Source organism: Parasteatoda tepidariorum, chromosome 5, assembly GCF_043381705.1.
Source record: "Parasteatoda tepidariorum isolate YZ-2023 chromosome 5, CAS_Ptep_4.0, whole genome shotgun sequence".
In the NCBI taxonomy this organism is placed as follows: domain Eukaryota; kingdom Metazoa; phylum Arthropoda; class Arachnida; order Araneae; family Theridiidae; genus Parasteatoda; species Parasteatoda tepidariorum.
In genome coordinates, this window is record NC_092208.1 from 54558124 (window position 1) to 54578816 (window position 20693).

At 28.2% G+C, this 20693-nt stretch overlaps 1 protein-coding gene across 1 annotated transcript in view; it reads left to right on the forward strand.

The window, feature by feature from the left end:
- The first annotated feature begins 12339 nt into the window (after positions 1–12339).
- Positions 12340–20693, forward strand: part of LOC107456820 (ALG6/ALG8 family glucosyltransferase xit) — a 20015-nt gene continuing 11661 nt past the window's right edge. The window contains exons 1-7 of the mRNA XM_016074783.3: positions 12340–12604; positions 16125–16203; positions 16701–16894; positions 17837–18017; positions 18107–18224; positions 18326–18429; positions 19190–19310. Coding sequence (XP_015930269.1) covers positions 12534–12604; positions 16125–16203; positions 16701–16894; positions 17837–18017; positions 18107–18224; positions 18326–18429; positions 19190–19310 — 868 coding nt within the window. The 5' untranslated portion in view covers positions 12340–12533. The remainder of the gene's footprint in view (positions 12605–16124; positions 16204–16700; positions 16895–17836; positions 18018–18106; positions 18225–18325; positions 18430–19189; positions 19311–20693) is intronic.

The following is a 20693-nucleotide window of genomic DNA, read 5'->3' on the forward strand; positions in this document are numbered from 1 at the left end:
CTTATTTTGTTCATTCAAGTGAGAAAGTTAAAATCCACTGATAAACTGTACTTTTTCCCATCTAAGTCTAATAAGAGTTCTTCCTTTTTAAAAAAGATGAATTATTACTAATAACAACCAGAATTAAATTCTTTTCTAACCCACATTAAAAGAAAAATACCATAAACAGATTATTAGCAAAATAGGACTTTTGTCTGTCTAAAATATTAATTGTATATTAATTTGTAAACTAAAATTTTAAGAACGCTTTTCACAAAATTTTTAACATTATGATGTCTTAATTTTTTACCTCATCTTCATTGTTGAAAATCTCCTAAAAACTTTTCAGCTTAGTATGTTCTTAAACTATGCTCTTAAAATACATATATATTGTCAAAGGATGTTACTTACTAAAGCTTTGTTTCATAATTTTCTTCATGCTAAAGAAATAGGAAGTAAATACGAGAAACAAATAAATTGCCTCCGTCTTTCAATTAGACTTAACTGCGTATGACAACTAATTGAGAAAAAAGTTTAACATTGATGAAATAAAACGTTATTAACATAAATAAGAAAATAAATTAAAAGATGAAAGATTAGCTTATTAAAATTAAAGTGATTATATAGTAAACTCTAATATGTTATCTTTTAAATCACGAATCTTGCAGGTGCTTGTTGATCATTTGAATGTTTTATAACCCGAAGCACTAAAAATCGTGATCTGAAAATTCTTTCCGAAATTCATAAACGTGAATTAAACAAATGTTACTAAAATCATTTCGAATTTTTTATTTGCATAGCAACTAATACTTAAATAGCGACTAATACTATTAAAATATGAAATACTCATATGTTACTTCGTTTTGAAGTGTTGAAGTAAATTGAAATATCTCTCAAAATTCACGAATTGACATAATGCAAAATATAACAGCTTAAAGTGGTAGTGATATGAGATATCATTTAAAGTCTTAAAATAATTCTCTCTAATTGACTTAATCTCAAATTGACTTTTCTCTGATTGACTTAACAATCTTTAAAAAGTGGAGTAATTAATTTTTACGTTTCTGTTACTAATTTAATTGTAAGTTCTTCCGTATACCTTTCAGAACAGGGAAGAGCAGAATAAAGTGTTTTCCTTTATTAAGTGCTTAAGTTGAAAGATAATATTTGATGTGATCTTTACGTATTATATATACATTAATACAACATTAATAAAGTATCAAAAATAAGTAAAACAGGATAATACCAACCATTACCCCTTCAAGATATTGATAATAATACGCTGAGCACATATTTTTTTTTCATTTCATTTCAAATGAATTAATTAATGTCTCAAAATTTCATATGAGAGTAAAGAGACTTATGTGAATTAATTTCTCAAACCAGAATATCGAATTTATGCAAGCATTACGATTGCAGATTGAATGCAAAGGGTCTATTTGAAAATATTTAAATTATTTTTTTAAAAAAGCGCTTGCGTTCAAAAACTTTCACTAAAACCAAAGTATTTTCAATTAATGCGAAAGTTTCGAATTTATAATGTGTGTAATGCAACGGAACTGAAAATAAAATGAAATATCTCAAATGAAACTTCGGAAAAATATATTTGAACAAACCTTTGGCAGATCAAAATATTAAATTTTAAGCCAACAATGCCTTAAAAAATTGAGTTTACAAAATAATAAATTTATTTTTAGTTAGAAAATTGAATGCTTGTTTCGAAAGATATTTTTAATGAACTCAGGGAGGAAAATTAATTTTAATACAATTGCATTAAAATTTTAAATAAATAAGTTGCCAAAAATCCTTTTTGAACATCACAAAAAGAATTTGCACATAAAATTGAAGATAAACGAAGTCATTAAAAAATATTCCACTATCGTTTCTAGGAATTCCTCCATAATTCAATTTTTTTGTATTATTTTAATTTAAAGATTAAGCTGGTTACTCACGAAGTATTTAATTCAATTATAACAAACATAAATACATGAGAACGGCTCAAATAACGAGAGTAATAAAAAAGATTAAAGTCAAGTGTACGTAAATTTAGTATATTTCTGTAATAGTAATAAAATATTCATCAAAGAAATAAATAAATTAAATCCTGTACGAATAAACTATACGAAAATATACTAAAATGAGACATACTAAAATAAATCATACTAAAAAACAAAATAAACGAAAATACCTTGCAAATTACTACCTTATTTGATGATAATTTTTTATGATGATTTCTTCTCTCTATGATTTTTTTTAACTTTTAAAACGTAAATAACTAAAAAATATTTAGTTCTTCAACAAAACTTTATTTTAGGTAATTCACAATTGAAGACTTGAAGTAAAAAAATGTAAGTAAGTGGATCCAAAACCATCAAATATCTAGTTTCAACAATACAAATTGAACTTTTGTACTCTTTATTTCTCGCTACTAAGCTTATAGGAAACTTTCTAAACTATACAGGCTTTAATTTACAGTCTGAATGAACTCAATATGCGCTTAAGTTTCACCAATAACTAATAATAAATATTAATAAAAAGGTATTAATATTTTTTTTAAAATTGCGTAATCTGAAATATTTTATCTTCGCGCTATTAATATTGTCCATTAATCAATAAATGCATTTTTAAATCATCAATCTCGTTGTAAAATTTCATTTAAAAGAGATTCAGCATGCAAATTTTTATGGTTGCTCCTAAACAAATAAAATTTCAGCGAGTATATTTTTTTCATGTTGTCAGTGCTCTTAAACAATTAAATGTTTCATTTGATCTCTTGAATCAAATCATAATTCTTGTTGTACAGTTTGTACGACATTTTTAGGGGAGATTCAATGTGTATTTTTTTTTTCTGTTGTGTCTCCTAAACAAATAAAGATCTCTTATTTTCACTGGATCAAATCATTATTCTCGTTGTACTGTTTGAATGATATTTTTAGAGGAGATTCAATGTGTAGGTTTTTCTTTTGTTGTTGTTATGTCTCCTACACAAATAAAATTTTCTTTTTTTCACTGGTTCAAATTATTATTCTCATTGTACTGTGTGTATAACATTTTTAGATGAGATCCAATGTGTAATTTATTTTTCTGTTGCGTCTCCTAAACAAATAAAATTTTGTTTTTTTTCGCTGGATCAAATTATTGTCGTTCTAACGTTTATTTATTTAGTTAAAACTGTAAATGTTTTTCTGTTGAAGCACCTATAAAATTGGTATTTGATCACTTAAATTAAATAATTTAATTTATAACGTTTCTGTGATTGACGTCTTCTTTATATTATGAGACAGAAATTGAGTTTTTAATTTAAAGTAATTTGCATATTCTGTTGTATACGGTGATTGTTTTAACTAGTCAAAAAATAAATTTGAATATGAAAGACTGCAAAGCAAGATTTACGTTTTGGGAAGTCTAATTATTTTAAGGAAAATTTCACCGGTTTCAGCATTGAACATTTACTCTTTTATATATCACAATCTGATTTGTTTAGGTTAGGCAATAAGTTTAAATTTTAAAGAAAACTGATTTTCTATTTTTTTTTCTTGTATACTGACAGCTTTAATGTTTAACCTTATTATGAAAAGATAATCAGCATAGAAAAAATTACATATTATTTTAAATTTACAGCCAATTTCAGAAAACAAATCCCAATAAATTTCGAGTACATATATGGAAAAAAAAACTCACTATTTTAAATGATAAAAAAACTAAACATTAAGCTATCTTAATGACATCGCTATCTGTCCTAACATTGATTGCTTTAAGATTTTTTAAGATATCGATTATCGATTTTTAAGATATCGACTAATCGATTTTCGTAACCTGACTTTACCATATTTTACTCAACTTCCTTTTGTGTCTGTTTGTGCGGAACACATCTTGCAATTAAAATTTTCCCGATTTCCAACCAGTAAAAAATCTAATCAAAATTTATATATACTCCTAGCTAACAATCAAAATTTTGGCCAATTTTCAACTGGTAAAAGAGTCAATCGAAATTTCGACTGATTTTTCAGACAATAAATTATATATAAAAGACGAAGAGACAAAAAATAAAATGGAAGAAAATTATAAAAGATAAAAACAGTTATTAATAAACTAATTTTTTAGTGACTAACGAGACGAAAAACTTATTTCTGCAACAACAAAAACGAAAAACGATAGCCAGTAGTAGAAAGGTTTTCAACATTTTTCAACAGTGATGCTCCCAACGTTTTTCATTTTAGGTGTGACAGTAAATTTAATTTATTTTCCCATTTTAGTTGACATTAAAATTTAATTTAATTTAAGCGCATTTCAATTTAAGTGCATTTCAGATTTATAATTCAAAGTTTAAAGAAAATTATAAAACACAAACCTACCTTTCACAAAAATTATTTTAGTTAAGATCATTGTCATCATTTTATGCGTTATCCCAAAACTCTTAATCACGTTCGATATTTCCGGCAGTTGAAAACAAAATTAACATTAAATATCTGACCTCAAAAGCATGATTTAAACTTTTTAGTACAGTACAGTTTAAAAGCTGAACGATTTTCTTTTAAATATCATGAAAGTTGTTACTGTGGTGCGTTCGGGAGAATTCACTCGAAACTCAGACAATGAACATTCTCAAACAATATATGACATTAATAATATCTGGACGGTTCAATTCTTTGTTTCACATCAACTTGATTGACAGTGAGGTAGTAATTCAGTTCTCAGTGCTTTTATCCTGGCTATATTTTATAAAAGTAACAATAAGAATGACTTTACTTTCAAAATAAGAGTATTGAGAACATTATGGACTAAAGAGTAGTGAATATAATACCATTTTAACTTGTTCAACGCTATGATTAAGGTTTAAAATATATGTTACTATAAAAGGCCGTGGTCTTATTAAATTCTAAGTTTTACCGGTAAAACCAATAAGGTTTATCAAAATGGCTTGGTAACTCCTAGGTTTCACTGCAAAAGCTTTGCAAAAAGCTAAAATAGAATCATTAAAGACTTATACCGATCAACTTCGGCAGAAGCTTGGTTTTACTGGTAAAACCTGGGATTTACTTCCTGTTTTTTAACGTAACAACTGTAAAATATCAAAGTATGGTAAATTCTGGGTTTTACAGATAAAATCCAGAAGTTTTCAAAGTGGCTTGGTAGCTACTAGGGTTAATAAAAGGCTTGCTTTGAGTCCGAAAGAGGGTGACCTCAAATATGCTAATTTATTCGTGCAGACGATATTTTAAGTTATGAAATTAAAAAAAACGTACTTTCTTTGAATAAACATTTCTTTTTTTCGGATTTTTTTGGATTTCTGACCTCCAAAATATAAGGATTAGATGTAGTATGGGAAATATGGTCCCAATTGATTGGTCAGTAGAGAGGTTCAAAGTTTGAACCCTTTAATGTTAATTTTACTTTTTGCTTATTTTACCATATCTCGCGAAATTTATTTGCAAACAAAAGAATAACTTTCGGTTGGTAAGTATTTATTATTTTTTATTATTTTATATAATAATAGTCGACAAATTTTTGAGCTGTAAGGTATACAAAGTTTCACATCATTTCAAGCAGCAAAATACACAATTGGAAAAATCCTGAAAAATTAAATTTTAAAGATTGGAATTTTTCAAATTTAATTTTCACGAAGTGTTCAACCGATTTAGTTCAAATTTTGTATTTTGCTGTGTAAAGGTACACTCTTTAAAATTATGTAAAAATTTTTATATCTTATAACTCAAAAATTATTCAATTATAATTTAATTAAATAATAAATATTTACTAGAATTATTTCTTACATGGAATTATCTTTGCATAAATTAATTTTATAATGCCTGCAAATTTTTCTAATTCACTTAAAAATTTGCGAGATACAGCAAAATACGCAAAAAGTAAAATTAACATTAAGGGGTCCAAACTTTAAGCCGCTCTCATGACCAAACTATTGGGAAACTATTTCCCGGTTTGTGGCTCTACCCTATATTTTGGGGGTGAAATCCGTCAAAAAAAGAAGTTTATTCAGGGAAAGTACGTTTTTGTGTCAAATTTCGTAAATTTGAGACTCCAACTCCCGATACCAAATAGCAACAAAAATACGACTGTCAAGAAGACTCATTTGTGAGTTCACGTGTGATCTCCTTAACTTCCATACCACGGTTTTTGAAGGTTACTATTTCCGCCTTCAGTGACCGCACTTTTTGATGTCATTCAGACGTCAACATGAGATCACAATGAGATATATAACTGTCGCAGTGACGTCCCCGTGGGACAAGAATTTGACATATTCATGTCTCAGTTCAGTCACATGGTGACTCTATTGAGACGCAAATGTCACATCGTGACTGTGGTGAGATTCGAATAAGTCACATCTTTGTCACATAGGAACCCAGTTCAGACTACAACATGTCACATCTGGTGTCTTGGGATATTCATCCACTTTTAGATGCACGTGGATAAATTTTGTAAAAAAAATTTTCCGCACATGCGCTGTATTAAGCAACTACTTCAATTACTCTTATCTGGCGCAGTTTTTATTATTATTTTCTTTAATTTTAAAGCAATAATTTCGTTATTAGTTTAAAATTGATTCAAACGCTTTGTTTAATTTTTTTTAAATATTTAAGCTATAGCAAAAGTGGCACTAGATCTTGTATATATTTCGGACATTTACCAAAGGTCTAGTCATACTAGGTCTGGTTAAGTGCCATTGCCCAGTATACATTTGCCCGGTATATCCTACACTGATGTTTTTTAAGGTCAAGTGCCATTGCCCGGTATACCCTACACTGATGTTTTTTTAAGGTTCAGTGCCACTGCCCGGTATACATTTGCCCGGTATACCCTACACTGATGTTTTTTTAAGGTCAAGTGCCACCGCCCGGTATACATTTGCCCGGTATACCCTGCACTGATGTTTTTTTAAAGTCAAATGCTATTGCCCGGTATATATTTGCCCGATACTCCAAACACTGATGTTTGTGCTAATCTATCCTTAGTAAGTATTAAAATATCGAATAAATGTAATTATATCCACGAATAAATTAATATAAAATCGGATGTAATAAATATTTCGGATTCACCAAAGCGACTAATTTGATTGTCAACATTCACAGTAACATGCACATCATTTACATAATAACCTCATCAGGACGATTATTTCATACTTTGCCTAAATAGCATACGGCATTTCAAAAAATAAAAATAATTGGTGTTGTTGGCGATGATCTCGTAAGGCGATAAAGAATCATGCATAGTACAGGTAAGGAAGATATTAACCTCGATGGAAAAGTGGATGAATAGCCCAAGGAACCGTCACATCTTTGTCTCTCGGTGACTCTGTTGAGACGTAAGTGTCTCAATTTCGTCACACCGTGACCATGTGGAGACGTGAATAGGTCACATCGTTGTCACATGGTAAGGTCACTGCGACAACCAAATGTCTCAATGTAGTCTCGTGTTGACATCTAGATGACGCCAAAAAGTAATGCCACCAAAAGCGGACATAGTAACCCTTTTAGACCCACGCAGGTTCGAACTGGCCATGGACCTGAAAAAGCTATCTTCCCCTGGGCCTCAGTGACCCCTGCGTATGCCTATCGTAAAGGTGGAGCCTTCTGAACACTTGTCCTTTTGAACAAAAAAAAAAAAAAAAAAAAAAAAAAAGCATTTCAAAAAAATCAATACAATTTTGAAACAATACTTTGTCGTAATTTGTTTTATTATTGGCATTATGAATAAAATATTCATTTAAAATTTCATATATTGAATAAGTCTGAAGCTACTTAAATGCGTCACAATTTAAATTATTATAGGAACTGCATCTTCACCCTAATGCATGTGCACAAAAACTTTTGAGTGTACAAACCGGGGCCCCAACTACCATATTCCTTATAAGTCAGCCCCTTCAAAAAATAGAAGAAGAAAAAGGAAAGGAAAAATATTTCTACGCAATATAATACTTCATATTCGTAATGATGAGTTATAAAGGTACATAGGTACAATTCCAGCATAATATGCATAAAATTACGAGTTAACAGATTTCTGATTTTACAAACCCAGGCCCCACCTGCAAAATATTTTAAACCAAGGGGCTCTTCGAACCTCCTCCCTTATAAAAATAAAAGAAGAAAAAATATTTGTACGCAAAAGAATATTTCAACTTCGCAATGATGAATTATGAAACATAAATATACTTAATATTGCGGCATAAAGTGCATTAAATTCTGAGTTAACAAACTTTTGCTCATAAAAACCAGGCCCCACCTTCAAAATAATTTGAACCTAGGGGCCTTTAAAATTTTTCTCCCACTCCCCTAAAAATGGAAGAAAGAAAAACACTTATACCCAAAATGATGCTTCCCCTTTGCAATAATGAATTATGAAACAAAATCATACTCAATAATGCGGCATGATAATGCGCATTAAATTCTCAGTTAAGAAACTTTTGATTGTACAAATCGGGGTCCTACCAACAAAATGTTTGAAGTCAAGAGGATCTTAAAATTCAGCCCCTTTCCTAACACTGGAAGAAGGAAAATTAACAGAAAAATGCTTCTACGGAAAATGATACTTCAACTTCGCAATGATGAATTACGAAACAAAAGCTTACTTACAGTTGCGGCAATAGTATTGATTTCTGTTTAACATTTTAATGGCGATTATTAATTTCTGTTTTATATTTTAATATTAAACAGAAAAAAATATATTATAATATATTATAAAATTTACACCGCTTTATCAGCGCTAATTTAAGAGAAATTGATAAGCTTAAACTGCTTGGAAAAAATTGCATCATTCACAGCCAATTTTGATCTATTCTTTAGCGTGTGCGCAGTACAGATTGTATGCCCCCCCTCTCCCAAATATATTTTCGGAAAATTTAAAGCTAATAGATTTTATAATCTTTAACCAAATTTAGTAAAAATCAAAGCAATAAATTATTTTGTAGTTCTTTCCTTATTTTCTTCCCACTTAAATCATTTCTAGCTTGTTCGTTTTGGCCAATGCCAAGGTAATTAACGCTTTTTCAAAGAGGAAGGAGGAAAAGAATGGAAATTGAGGAGTTGACACTGCGTTTCTCATGATTCTGCACCCCCTAGGAAATCCCTTAACTGATCAAATTAAAATTTAAAAGCGTATAGGTCAAACTTGAATGAAAAAATCATAATATTTCACAACTATTATTGAATTTTATAACACATAATGCCCAGAGGAAACGAGGGTGCATTTATTTTGAAGACAATTCCACACAATTATCTTCTTTTTCCTGGACTTATAGATGTATTGGCAATAATTAAGACTCCGGTGCAGCTAATTATTGTTGTGGGAAGAGTAGAAATTGCATACTACTAGTAGAATTAATAACATTCTTGTGGGGGAGGCTGAGTATTGTGGCGTAATTAACACCACGATTATTAAAACTCAATTCACAAGTGTATTAGACATGTTAACTGGATTCAGTCTTGGGGCGCCTTTTGTGACGTGATTGGTTGACATAGACGAAAACTCTTTCCCCAAAATGGAAACCCATATTTTGAGCGCTTGTGGTGAGAGCAGTATTAAGGTCACGATCGAGTGTGGGGTCTCTCTTGTGTTGCTATTAGGAGCTGAGTGCGTGCAAGATCCCGTTGTGTGTAAATGAGACTGAGGAGCAACAGCGCGAGGAGGACGATGATGCAGTCACAAATATCAAGTCAACATTTTAGTGTGCACCATCCATCGAAAAAAGCATGTTCTTAGCACTTCCGCAAGTCACCAATGTGGGGAGAGCAGAAATCCCCTATACCAACCTTGTGTCAAAGGCTACCACATAAGGTTGAATGGAGTTAGCATGCATTATATACTAATGAATTAACGTTTAATAATTCGCGATCGCAACGAACTATAGGGGGCGTTGTTGTATGAGACGCTTACCTGCGATTTCCATATGAACCGTCATTCAGTTACTCTGGAGACGTCGTTAATGTAGCGTGTAGCATTGCAACGTTCCTTCTTTAATGTGGCTTATTAAATTTAAAAAAGAAAAATGCTTGATCTTCTTTCTTGTACAACCGAAAACAAAATGGTATCTCTTTTTATTAGAGAAGGAATATCCAAAACACATCGGAAAAATATTTGTACATTAACAGAAAAAAATATGTATATTCTTATAAGAGTTAAAACCTAATGCCCGAGAAATAGTATTACTAAATTTAATGATATAACATGAAAGGCCCATTTAAACTTTACATTCTATAGTTTTAAGAATCATATTAGTTCAAAAATTAAAATGAACAAAAAGTATACATAAGCCTCATAATTTTATGAAATTTAATTTTGTAAACAAAGTTTTTTGACAACAATTTTTATCAAAAAATTTCAAGTTTCAATAAAAATCATTATTTAGAAACTAAGAAACGTAAAATAAAGAATGCTGACGAAACAAAAACAAAAAAAAAAGACAATTCTTTTTTGTCGCCATTTTTAGTGCTACGAATATTCGTCTTTGGGATTTGCCAAAAACAAAACAAGATGCAATTTTATTTTTTCAGGAGGGAAATATTTTACCGAAAAAACGAAAATGTACCAATTCCCACAACATAAAACTTTATCTTGGTAAACGTACGTTTTGGAAATGTTATTTCATTTGGAATCTTATTCATCAGAGTTCATATGGCGATATGATTGTTTTGAATCTATGCTAAACTCTATATCGGCTCATTTTCCACCGAAATCCGATTAACTATTTTGATTTTAAATAAAGTGTTTTATTTTATGAATTGTCGCAAAAATTTTAAGTGTAGATTGGCGGCACTTAAAAACCGCCAAATCTGTAGCGGCGGTGGCGTTAATACGTAAGTACCGAATTTTTATTCCATACTTTTCTGAATCATATTACTTCAAACATTGGAATATACAAGAAGTATACATAAACACATAATGTTATACCATTTAATTTTTCAAAAAAAGTATTTTGAGAACAATTTTTATCAAAAAATTATAAACTAAAAAACGGAAAATAAAGAATTCTTAGGATAAAAAAAAGATTTTAAGAATTCTTTACATTGAAATAAAAACTTTCATATTGTTTCTTTTTTTATTATTCTTATAGTTCTTAATCAGACGTAAAAAACCATTCTGTAGAGAACCATCATCAAATGAAAAAAAAATATTTACAAGCAAATTTTTTATTGTAAAAATCATTGCACTTACCTGATTTATGATTCCCGGAGAATTCCAAAATGATAAGTTCCTTGTTTGAAAACTTTATTCTCAAATAATAGATACATAGTTTATACCTTCATTACTTTTAGATAACATACTACACAGCAAAATTTTATAATTGATATGAATTTGAATATGTAGCTAAAAACAGAATAGCTGAATTCTAGTTGAACTTATTCTTTCAAAATTAAAAAAAACTTACCAAGAAAACGATTTAAATTAATTAAGAATCAGCACAAATGGCACTATTTCAAGTAACTTGGATAATTTTTTATTGTTGTTTTCCGAATTATATGGATACAGAAATATATACTATTCTATAACGAAGAAGAATATGCTATAACTATTACAATTCTGTATGTTCTGAATTCATATTTATTCACTGGAATGACGAAAGCAATGTTGACTTCACTTTAATTCGTAATGAATTGAAGACAGAAGAAATGCATTTTACCTTAATACACACATCTGTAACAGTATCCGAAATCGGAAGTCATCAGTTGCAAGTTTGTTGATAATAGAAATTAAAAATTATTGAGGAATTTTTCTTCAAATGTTTGGCGTGTTCTGTTCCTGAAAGATTTACTAATATTCTGGAGATTTTTTTCAAGTTCTTCGGCCTTTTCCTTAGGGAAATTTTGTTTCTTATTTGCTGCTAAAAAATGGCGTCTGATTCAGTCAATGACTTTGATGGAACTAAATGAAAACGTGATAAATTAATGTCCGATATTTACAGGCTCCCGCTAGACGGCGTACTCGAGCGTTGCGATCGCGAATTGTAGTGGTAGTTACGCCACAATTGTATTTGATTTAAAAAACAGTTTTTAAGCTGAACGTGAATTTTGAAACACAGAACGAAATGATAATATTAAAATAGACTTTTTTAAAAATATTGTACTGTAATTTGGAAAAGGAGTCTATTTACATTTAAAATCTTTTTTATAACACTGTGTAAATTTTATTTATGGCTATTTTACCTTCTTTTAAGGGATTGTTCACACTGTAATAACCTGATTATTGAAAAATAATCACTCTCGAAAAACTCGCCAATCAATCAGTTTTTGACTCGCATGCGGTTTTTTCGTAAGCGTTTTTTTTACATACAGTGAGAATGAGCATTGAGAAAATTTCTGCTCATGGTAGAACTTCCAACAAGTTAGCATAAGCAGGTAAATAAAATTTAAGTACGAAAAACAGAGAAGAAAGAAGCTTCTCAATTTTGTTTAGATGAACGGTTTTGTTTTTTAAAGATATTTTTTCGCTGTGTGCGGCAAATATGTTTTGAATCTTATATTTAAATAACACGAATAAATTATTTGCTCTTTAATTTAACAATATTTTTCTATTGTGTCAATTATTCTTTTATTTTGTTTGTCATGTTTATAAACGATTGTCTCATATCTTTTATTGCTGTTTCCTGCCTTAAGTTACTGTTTTTACCACTTTAGTAAGTTTATTATATTATGTTTATTTTTTTATCTTATTCAAAATAACTAATCAACAATAAATTAAAGCTATTCTCTTAAAAAAAACAACACTGATTATTTTGATATATTTTAATGAAAGAAAACTGTCAAAAAAAGTATAACTGATTTATCATCCTTTCTGATTTCATTATAGCTCTATAAAGGAATGAACTTTTTCCGGTTGTTCTTAAATGTAATCACTAACATAGAAATTCCTGATAACAGGAATCAATGTCACGTTACATTATATCATATTTTCAATGACAGATTTAAAAAAATGTTGTCAAACTTTTTTTTAAGCCTATTTATTGCTTTTGATGACAGTATTTAATCACAGCACCATAGCGTAACGAATTTTTTTCATTTGCGCTTTAAATATGTTCGTTCAAACAGATTCATTAGTAACAAATGTGGTTTTGAGTAATTAATATCAGATTGTAACATTGAATGACTATTTTCTTTATAAATATTTGGGCATATTTCTGTATCTGTACATGCCTACTGCCTTTACCAAGATACAAGCAACTTTTTTAGTTTACAAAAATTGAAAAAAAAATATTTTGTGGCTTGATTGGAGGATGGCTATGAGTTACAGCTTTTGAGTTGGTCCACTTTTGTGAAGTTATTATTTATTTTCTCAAAACTTTGCAATTACTTTGCATACATACTGATACAGTAGTCTTTCCAAATATTTTCTTGCTTTGCATCGAAATCTAATAATGAATAATTTATACCTAAATGTGATATGGAATGATTTTTCTCAATAAAATACTTGCTAGCTTTGTGTCTCTCTAATGGCGAATAATTCAATAATGGTAAATGTTCGAGCTAATTAAAATCATCAAGTACCGATGCCCAATTGTTGTACAATGCAATAAAAAATATTTATAAGCAGCGGGCTTGTCAATAGGTGGCTAACAATTTGCTCTGTTTCTATTCTGTAATGTTTCATCTAGTTCTGTGTACGTTAATTTGATGAGCAGACTTATATCTTATACTTTTGCGAAAAAATGGCACTTTTCTGAAAAAAAACCAGACCGTCTGTTTTTTTAAAAAAGGACTGGCTTTTATTTTTAAAAGCCAGTTTTTATTAACTTTTTAACCCCTTCCTTCTCGCTCCCGTGAAAATGACGGGGTGAGGTTTCGCTCTCTATTTCTCGCTCCCGTGATATTTCCGGGCTGGAGTGTTCAGTAGTAACGTGCCAGTAAGAATTAGGCTAATTCGTTTCTTTTGCCTGGAAAACATTTTATTTCTCATTTTACACACCAGATGACAGTACCAGGATATTATTAAGGTGATTGTGGAAGAGATGTAGAAAGGAAACGCTGTATACTGTCCAGGTTGTTACGTTGGCCTCTGTATCTCATGCTTTGAAATTTATCACACAAGAAAAAATTACTAATCTTAATTTATGTTATGCGTAAGTTTAATAAAATTCTTTTTTAATGTTGAAAACACATATTTTTAAAATTTTCCTTGCTTGCTGAAAAACCAACATTAAGTCATAGTGACCCTTGTTGTAATGTTGACCTTTCCTAAAAATTTAATTTTTTAAAATTTCAAGCTAAAAATAAATCAAAAATTAAAAATGAAGTATATATATATTGTTTATACACATATTTTCATATAATTTTCAGGGATAAAAAAAATAGCACTTTTATGACCTTTTTCTTGAAAATTAACCTTATCATTAAGGGGTTAATATTGTATGTTTTATTATTCAAATTAACATGCAATTAAATTAACATTCAAATAAATTTTATTGGTGTCTATTTAGTAAAATAATAAAATTTAAAAAAATTATGGTATTAATTTTTCTTTCTCTTAAAAGCATGGATCACTTCATAAATTGATAAAATATTGTTAATTTTAATGACGTTATTACTGTAAATAATTTGCTTTTAAACCAGACATATCGCTGGTTCAAAACTAAAACAACACTTCTGCTCTCACTTCTCAGTCAAATAACATGAGAAGTGAGTGCAGAAGTGTCATTTTAGTTTTGAACCAGCGATATTTGTGTGAAATTGTTTTAAACCTATTTCAGTCGAATTTTAATTAATCCTAACTATGCGTTAAATTGATTCAAAATAATTAATTTTTAAATTGTATTAAATCTTCTATAAATTAGACATTTTCTATAAAACTGTTCATAATTTGTTTCAAATAATTATTATATTCCGTTTAAAAAGTTAAATATTTAGTAATTATAGTTAGTTTAGTATTATTCATATACTTAAGCTGCATTAATTTAGTTTATTTCTAAATGTCCTTCTAAATGGTTTAAAACTATTGCTCTTAGCGTTTTCAAAGTTAAAACTATTGCTTCAAACTGTTTCGAAACTGCAAGGTTGCTGTTCGAAATTGTTCTTAACATTCAATTACATCAATATAGTAATTAATTAATAGTTCTATATCCTTTTCATATTATTACAGTTTATGAAAAATATTAGTTCTGATAAAAGCAGGCTTTTTTAATTTTAACTTGTTTAAACTGAAAGCTGACCTGCTTTTTTTGGCCTGCCTGAAATCCAGCAACTCTGAGTTTTCCAACAAGACTTTTGATAATTAAATATGTTCAGAAGATATTGTCAAAAATAAATAAATAAAAAGTTCTTACTTGTTAATATTATTTTTTGAGCTGTTAAATAATTTTATTTTGAAAATTAAAATTACAAAAAAAATGAACTTTTATCAGTTATAGATTAAATTCTTAACAGCATGTAACAGTTCAATCCATAGATTGGAGATAATTATTCTACAGGGACATCACCAAGGTGTGGATGGTTGACTGTGTAAAGCTAACTGCTGAGGGATAAAATTCGTCATAAGACTTCTGGTTAACTATTCCTGACTGATTTTTACACCTAGCTTGAAAAAACGTGCCATCCAGTATTATTGTAGTGTTTTCAATGTAGCTCGTTCTTTCATTTTAACTTTCAACAAAACATCCATCAAATGATTTCGGAAGACTTTGCAAGCTTGCTATGATGCTACCCAAAGAGTAACAACAGAGCGATTTTGCATAAATAACGACATCTTTTAAACAGTAAAAAAAAAAAATTCTGTAACTATTTTTTATTTTTTTCTGCAATATAAACTTTTGGTCCCCCTTTAGGATCCTTTCACTAGAATTAAAAGACTGATAATTTAAGGTTTACTTATTTTTGTCAGTAAGATTTTTCTTGTGTTATATTTTCCTTCTTCTTATTTTGCAAAGTCAATTTCTTTTTGTAAGTGGTTTATCAGTGATACTAGAAAACCTAAAGAACAAGTATATTACAGAATTAACTTGCCTCCAAAATATTGATTAAAGCTATTTTTATTTATGAATGAATTCAGATTTTTTTTTCTTTGAAACTGTTATTTAATTTCCTCATTAACCACTTATACATTTTATGTTCTTTAAGAAAAATTCCATTTGTTGGGAAAACGAAGATATTCTCAAATATGTTTATAAACGCATGAAATTTTATAAATTAAAATTTTTACATTTTCAGTAAATCTACAGATTTTGAAGTACACCGTAACTGGATGGCCATAACTTTTGAGAAACCTTTTAAGGAGTGGTATTTGGAGGTTTGTGGTCACATTTTTTTTTTTTTACTTACTAATTTTGCTAATTAATTTTCAGTTTTTTTTTAACTACAATGACACATTTATTTAAACCGAATATAAACTATATTTTATCAAATAACTATTTTTTCTGTGTGCAATTGTTAACTATGTATTCATTTTTTTAAAACTGGAATATGTTCAGTAAACTAAAAATAACGGAAGTACTCATAATTTCTGTATATGTAAGTGTACATACTTTTTTCAGAAAATTAAGATTTCGTCCAGCACTTTTAAAAAATATTTTTTTTTTAAATTCTGTGTAAAACTAAATTAATATGAAAATGGTAATTTTTCTAAAAGAGTAATTTAAAAACTTATGACTTTTTTTATACTATACAAAATTTCATTCTTTTTAAAATTTAAACTACTTCTATAAGTAGCTACTGAAATATATTTTTGATTGCCTTGTGAAGTTTGATTTATATACTAACTATTTTTTGTTCCATTGATATTTTTAGGAAACATCTCAATGGACTTTAGATTACCCACCTTTTTTTGCCTGGTTTGAATATCTCCTTGCATTTGCAGCTAAATATTTTGATGCAAACATGCTGAAAATTTCTAATTTGAACTACTCCAGCTTGCAAACTGTATTTTTCATGCGGCTCTCTGTGATAATATCTGATATTGTATACTGCTATGGAGTTAATAGGTTTGCATATTATTCAGTTCTTTTAATTCTGATTTTAAAATAATTGTAATTTTTTCTGTCAGTTTTTGATTTTAGGAATATAATTATGTTAGTTATAGAGATGTAAAATATTACTTTTTTTTGTTAGTATATTTTGCTGTTGCACCATATAAGATGTATCTACTGGTTTTAAATAAGCAATAACAATTTATGTAATTAAGATTCAATATTCAAATAATGTAGTTGGTGTATGATTAGGTTGCTTTACTTTTATCAGATTTTAAGTTCAATTTTTATCATTATAAAGTAACTTAGATAAATTGTTTTTCACCCGTCTCATTACCTAAATAAAATTTAAGATCATTTTTAAAGGAAAGAAATTCTTTGCTGTTTTAATTTTATAGTTCAGATTAATACAATAAATTGGTGTTGTGTTCTCAATTGAAATTCAATATATTAATTAAGAAGGGCATATTTAATAAATTTAGATTCTGTGTGAGATTTAATAGTTTTTATTTTCAAAAAATTCTTTGTTTATATAAAAAATTTATTAGTTAATTTGTGTATTTGTATTTTATTTTGAATTATATGAACTATACTTATTCCTTATTTATTATTATTTTTTTGATTAGTATTCATTATTGATTTATATTTATTGTCTTATCATTAGATATAAATTTAAGAACATAAAATGACTAATAAAACATTCATATCTTTCCTAAAGTAAATCTTGTGTTTGCCATTACTTCATACAAATGATGTTGAATATTGAATGATGTTGATATAATGTGCTGTGCATTTATCAAAGCTAAAATCAATTTTTAATAAAATTTTTCTTCCAAGCTCTGATTGTCAAAAATATAGTATAATATATTAGTTATGAACATCTGAAATTAACTCCCATAAACTTTTGTATAATTGTGCTACTGATGTTTCCTGTGCCTAACATTGCTTTATTTTTAGAATTTTTCAGTTGATAAAATCTAAAAAAGGCAAGGATAAAGATCCTTGGTTATCAGCTGAAGTAATACTTGCTATGTTGTTACTTTGGAATCCTGGTCTTCTACTTGTGGATCACATTCATTTTCAATATAATGGCTTTTTGAACGGGTTTTTATTTTTATCTATTGCCGATATGCTTCAGGTACAAAGCAATTGTTTTTAATACATTTTGAAACCCTTTAATATTTTTCTTAAAAAAGGATGTATATTTACTTCGCTTATCATTTTTAGGGAAATTATGTTAGATCTGCCTTTTGGTTTTCTGTGCTTCTGAACTTAAAACATATATACTTATATCTGGCTCCTGCATATTTTGTATTCCTCTTGAAGAATTATTGTTTTAAAAATGGTTAGTAACATTGCTGTTTCTAAATTTGCATTATTTTAAGGCAACTTTAAATGAATAATAATGCCATATTTTATAATCTTTGCTTTGTTTTTAATTTTTAGGTAAATTTTTTGATTTAAACTCATTTTCTGTGGAAAGATTTTTAAAACTGGGTGCTGTAGGAATTGCTACTGTACTTGTTTCATTTGGTCCTTTCATTTACTTGGTATTACATTTTAATTTTTACCTCTTAAAGCTTTTTATTTTTTAGAAAAAGAAACATTATGCTTGTGCACTTTTAATATATTTTGTTTAAATATAAAATATATTGGTTGATAATATGTTATATTGAAAAAAGACTAAATTTCATTTTTTTTAGTGTATTTGAACTAAAATAAATGTGTTAATTTCAATATGCATGCATAATGAACTTTTTGTAATTCAAACATGGTTAATTCAGTATAATATGCAATTTAACCTGATTTTAACTCCTATTTCTTTAATTTTAAAATTTCGCATTATTGTATTAAATTTTAAATCTTTTTCAATCTTTTGTTTAGTTTAAAGTATAATATAAAATATAGTATAAAGGAAAATTCCTGCTTCGTAAATTTATTGACCAATTTTTCCCACCAATATTTTAAAAGTAATATGAAGGATTAATAACAGAAAGATAAACTGAAACATAACAAAAATTAGAGAGTTATTAAAAGGGCAAACGTGAGCCTTTTAATAACTCTTACCTTTTCTAACTCTTTAAGCCTTTTAGTACCTTTTTATTAAGGCCTACCTTTTAGTTTAGTACTACCTTTTATTTCAGTGAAATTTTAGTTTCTGTATCAATTGTTTATAACCTGTGTCATATTTTGTAAATAATTTTTTGTTTTTTGTTTTCAACCTTATTAAATTTAATGAACATAATTTGTAATGAAAATGATTTTGTTATAAATTAAAAACTCACAAAACTGTTTAATCCTTTAATCAAGGGACAACTCAACCAAGTTCTTTCAAGATTATTTCCTGTGCAGCGAGGATTAACTCATTCCTATTGGGCTCCTAATGTTTGGGCCTTGTATAACTTTGCTGATCGGATCCTCAGCTTTATTGGTAAAGCTAATTATTTTATAGTTTGCTTGAAATATTATTCTTATTGATGTTTTTTAATGTTATTGCATTGCTACATTTATGTGTATACATTGATTGCTAGTGTATATTTATATTGAATCTTTTTCAATCAAATTACGAAATGATAATGAGAATTAATTTTGAAGCGATGGTATGAATGAAATGTTAGGATGTAATATAATCATCTAATCTCATAACAGCGAAACAAGCAACCATCTTCTTAAAGTAAAACTTTCACCATAGATCATTGCCTATCTATTAGACTTGAAAATAGCCACTCGCAACAAAACAAAAAAAACTCTAAAAAATTTATTTTTAAAGTGGCGACTTCAATTAAATACACAACCAGTCACTTTTTTCTGGAAATCTTTAAATGATATAAGTACATCAATGCAGAAAAGCTCAGAAAGACAGAATTTTCATTAAAATGTTCAATGCCTCCATTCAAATTATTGATTTGATTCTTCAGAATCTGTCAATTTGTGATGGAAAGATTCATGCAAAAGGGGAATTCTTAAACAATTTACATATTTCAAAGTTGTAATGTATACATTTAATGTATTTCGTCTGCCCAAATATTTAAGTATGTTTAGCTAAATTCGATATTTTAAACTAAATTTTTTCTCATATTTTTATTATTGAATTAACTTTTTATATCCGTAAATTATTTCTATTAGTAATTTTTTGAAAAAAATATATAATTTAATACAAGTAAAAAAAAGTTTGCAAGAAGTGAATATTAAATAGAAAGGACCTATCAATATCGGTCACCGACTCATTAGCATTTAGGGAAAAGTGGCTACTTAGTTATTAGAGTCTACCAGCCACTGGCTACTAACTCGGAATTTGAATTCTCAGGTCTACTATCTATGCTAGAATCATTTGTTTGAATAATACTGTGTAAGCTAACAAAAAAGAATTTGTACATAAAAGGGAAAAGGTTATTTGCCTGTCTATTGGTATTTGAGAAGCATTCGCCACTCTTCTTTTCTGATGGTACATGATAAGAAACTTTCCAATTTTAAAACCACAGTAATTAGAAAATGCAGGAAATAATGCTAATTTACAAAGCATGGTGACTGTTGTCCTCATTTGTGTTGTATTTAAATCTAAATGTTTTTGAATGATTTTCATTATGCTCTATTTTTCCTTAAATTGTTTCAGTAAAACTAGGGTGACCATTTTTCTTAAACATAGCAACAGAGTTAAAGGGAAAAAATATGGAGTAAGAAGTAGAAATATAAAGGAAATAAATGTGTTGAGATTTATATATATATATATATATATATCTGTTTTGTTTTTATTTACTTATTTAATGCAGTTTACAAGCATTTAAAATTGAATTTAATTTAATAGTAATTAAAT